This window comes from Haplochromis burtoni, unplaced genomic scaffold, assembly GCF_018398535.1.
Source record: "Haplochromis burtoni strain Fernald_Lab_line unplaced genomic scaffold, NCSU_Asbu1 Contig_438, whole genome shotgun sequence".
Classification (NCBI taxonomy): Eukaryota; Metazoa; Chordata; class Actinopteri; order Cichliformes; family Cichlidae; genus Haplochromis; species Haplochromis burtoni.
The window spans coordinates 366,666-370,468 of NW_024582799.1; the positions used below are offsets into that span (position 1 = coordinate 366,666).

The following is a 3,803-nucleotide window of genomic DNA, read 5'->3' on the forward strand; positions in this document are numbered from 1 at the left end:
AAGGAATTTATTAACAACAAAAGTTAAGCTCTGTTTTCGTTTGGTCACGTTGGAGAGGGAGACTTTACCTCTAAACAGGAAAGTGAGTACAGGACAGGTTAAAGTGGGGAACTCTCTAAAATGAGCTTTGATGGCTCATGTGGGGAAACGAAGCACCGCTCACAGTAATTTCTAACGTGAGCTCCAACAGATTTTCTTAATGTACAGGTTCTGATCAGCTGACCTGCTGCTCTTTGCAGATTTATGCATGTGAATTCAGCCAGATGTGAGCAGATGTTTCATGAGTTGCTCTTCTCCTCCACACTGACAGCGCACTGTTCATGCTGCCTTTATACTCGATGGCCACAGTTAGTCTGCCTCAGTTTGATTTGCAGCATGAAACAAATAACGTCACAAACACAACATGTGGTTTAGAATAAAACGGAATAGAATAGCTTCTATTGTCACTGTACATGTACAATGAAATTATTATTTGAAAACATGAGAACAAGCGTTAAATGTGCAGTGTATCAAATCCCACTGAGCAGTCAGCTGTTCCTGTCCCGTCTTTATCTTTCTCATCTCTGAGTGAAGTCGGCTTTTTCTTTTCTGTCTCAGCTCATCAACACACAAACTGCACACACAGGTTGTGTGTTGATGACTTTTGTTGAGCTGATAGAAATGTTGCATTTGGAATCACCCCACACTTTAAAAAAATTATTACTCCTTTTATGTTCGCTCCTCTTTTGTGCTGCTAGCTAGATGCTAAGCAACCAGCTGTGATGTCAGATTGGATATGTGTTCATGGTGGTCCACTGACTGGTGTCTAACCCTCAGCCTGCAGACACGGATGAATCTCCAGCTCTGCTTCATCAACAACAGTGAAAGTGAAGAGGAGGAGGAAGAGGAGAAGAAAGGGGATGTTAGAAAGAAAGAAAGCAGCTCATGGGTAACCACTTCATGTACAACACAGCAGATTGTTCCAAATTACTTACAGTTAATATGTAGTTGCAGAATGTGACGCAGAGCTGAAGTAGCAGCGCTGTCACATGGCCTCATTTCATAAGTGTGCTCAGATTTGCCGTCTGTTTTCTGCTGAAGAGAGGAAGTGTTCAGATTCACAAGGATCCTCAGCCTTCAAGCAAACCAGAGAAACAAAAGTCGAGAGGCTTCAGGAACACTCTGAAGAACCTGCGAGACCGACTAAGGACGGACCACAAGTCTTTGGTGAGACAAATATTCAAAGGTGGAACAAACTATGTTATCATGTAACTGAGTTCCAGTTATAGGAATCTGTCCTCTGCTCCCTGCACTGCATGCTGGGAGTGTAAACATTGATATGATGCCAGATTACAGCAACAGCTGCTTTAAGGAGTGAGTGCATGAAGTTTGTGGTTGGGACGCTTTTATCTCTCACCTGTGTTTGTGTGTTTCCGTGTTGTGCAAGTGTTTTTGCTACAGTTTTGTCCAGCATCATCTCTCTTAGGGTGTTTGACCGCCGTGCATTATTGGTGATTAAATCTGCTATGGATAATTTTCAGTCAACGTATTGAGGTTGTTTCTCCACCGGCGCTGGAGCGCAGCTCCCGATATACTTCCGGGTGCTACTTCCCCTCTTGCCGGTCATCTCGTTTTTGATTCGGAGGCCTCATCGGTGGAAGTGCGGGAAGAGCGCCGGTTTTCTTGCGCTGCTTCGTCAGCCTTGGAGAGAGGAAGAGGATCTTTGGGAGCTTCACTCCTGGTGTGTCGCCGGTCAGATTCGCCTGAGACTTGTGGGGCTGGATTGATCTCCATGCCCACTTGTGTTTGCCACCTTGGGCAGTCATGTGAAAGCGTGGAAAGCCACGGCTCATCATGGTAGGATTTGCTGTGCAACGTAGCCCAAAGTCGGGACTCCAGGCCCCTCTGCACCTGTCCCCGTGGGCCTCACCAAACTGCCAACAAGTCTTATATCTTACATGATTGTTCTGTGCAGAGAAGCCTGATATTATGTTCATCTCTGAGACACGGCAGCGTCAGTCTCACAGTCCCACAGACTGCTCATTTCTCTGTGCACCTCGGATCTTAACTTCATAACTTCTGCTATTAAATTGGCCGTCACTTCACCATCTGGACACAATCGAAGTTGTTTTCATTGACCATAAGTTGGTCTCTTTGAATGTATGTTGCTGCTCAGCGTCTTTTCCCCAAGTCTGTATCAGGAGCAGGAGCTTTATTGATGACTGTATCAATGCTAAGTTTTCTTCTGATGATGTTGAGCTCCACATACACAATCCACAGTTATGGACTAAAACTGCTTGGTTCTACTAGCTTGAGCAGTATTAGCAACGTCTGGGCTGCCAAAGCTGACAGGGTTGTGACTGGGAGGGCAGTAGAAATCTGCTGCCATCCTCAGGTCGATGGGTGTCATTCTGGTGGAGCATGTGGGGGCTGCTCTTCCTGGCTTCTGTTAGTGAGCATCAGCTGTAGGTCCTGGAGGGTCTCAGCCAGTAGTTTGTGCTGATTTTGCACAGGAGGAGGAGGAAGAAATAATTCTGTCTTTTAAAACATCAGCGATAACAAATCCTTACATCCTGTAAGCATGAAAGTTCTCAACAAAACCAAGAGACTCTGTGTTTTTCGAGAGGTGAGGTGGTGTGGTGCTCTTGCACCAGGTTCTTGTGCAAACATCCCCCAGAGAAATGCAGTGTGGATCTTCAGTGGAGGCTCCAGCGGAGGGTGGGCCCATGGCCACATACAGACATGTGGCACATATGGACTAAAGAGTAGAGGGTCACTCTGTGTTTTGCTAAGGAAACCTTCCATCATTTGTGGGTTTTTGGATGACACTTTTCATTTTATGGCCCCAAGTACAGTGCAGCACTTCAATCGGATTTGCCCGGTCAATTTTCCCATTTGTTGGGAACAAAATGAAAGGAACGGCCCCGTCTTCTTCCTCCTCCCAGCAGATGGCGCCCTCCCTGAGCCTGGGTGTGACGGAGGTGTTTCCCTCCCACTGTCACCAAAGCGCTTGCTCACAGGAGGACTTCTGTTTTCTCTGTGCTGATTTAGGGTCTTCGCCTTACAATGTAAAGTGCATTAAGGCAACTGTTATTGTGATTTGGCACCGTCGTATAATTAAATACAGATGTTAAACTTATGTTCAAGGGTCGCGTGTCTGCTTGTACCTGTTATAACACTGTGGCAGATGTGTGGCATTTCATCTCTGTTCAGGGAAGTCGACACCGATTTGCTTGTTGTCAGATTTTGAAATGTTGTCTGTCTGTGGGGGGACGAGGTCGTGAATATGTGCAGTAATATTTTTGTGTTTCTTTGTTTGGCTGTTAATCATGATTTGTTTCATTAAAAGATGTGTAAACTCTCCTCAGACCACAGCGCGGAGTGATCCTGTAAACCAGAGGAGACATTTGGAGCACAGCGATCTGCAGGGCTTCACTATCAAGGAGCTGAATGCTCTCTGTGCGTCTCTCAGCCAGGCTATACAAGGTACTATATAACCTTAGCCCCAGCGTTTAAAAATAAAAGCGCCGTTTTCTCTGATGCATTGAAGAGTGAATTTTAATGGTTAACTTTTCATCCGTGTTAGATCTGAGCTCAGAGCTGGTGGGTCGCCTCCAGGTCCGAGACCAGCTGAGGACGGAGCAGGACGCCATGCTGCTGGAGGTACAGGATCTAACGTCACTGTGACATCACGTCCACATGTGAGCAGCTGGGAGGAGTGGTTATGAGACTTAAACATTATTAGGGTAACGCCACAAAGTTCTCCACGACATCTGAGACATTCCCTGCTGCTGTTGGCCGGACTGGTCACTCACTGTGAAGTG

General features: G+C 46.3%; 1 protein-coding gene across 1 annotated transcript; it reads left to right on the forward strand.

The window, feature by feature from the left end:
* Positions 1 to 872: 872 nt before the first annotated feature.
* On the forward strand, positions 873 to 3,785 carry LOC121812117 (serrate RNA effector molecule homolog; the record flags this gene model as incomplete). Its single annotated transcript, XM_042213384.1, is given in 4 exon segments — positions 873 to 928; positions 1,081 to 1,206; positions 3,348 to 3,465; positions 3,566 to 3,785. Coding segments are annotated over 4 exon segments (401 nt in total), but the record flags the coding sequence as incomplete, so codon positions are not given.
* Positions 3,786 to 3,803: the final 18 nt, after the last annotated feature.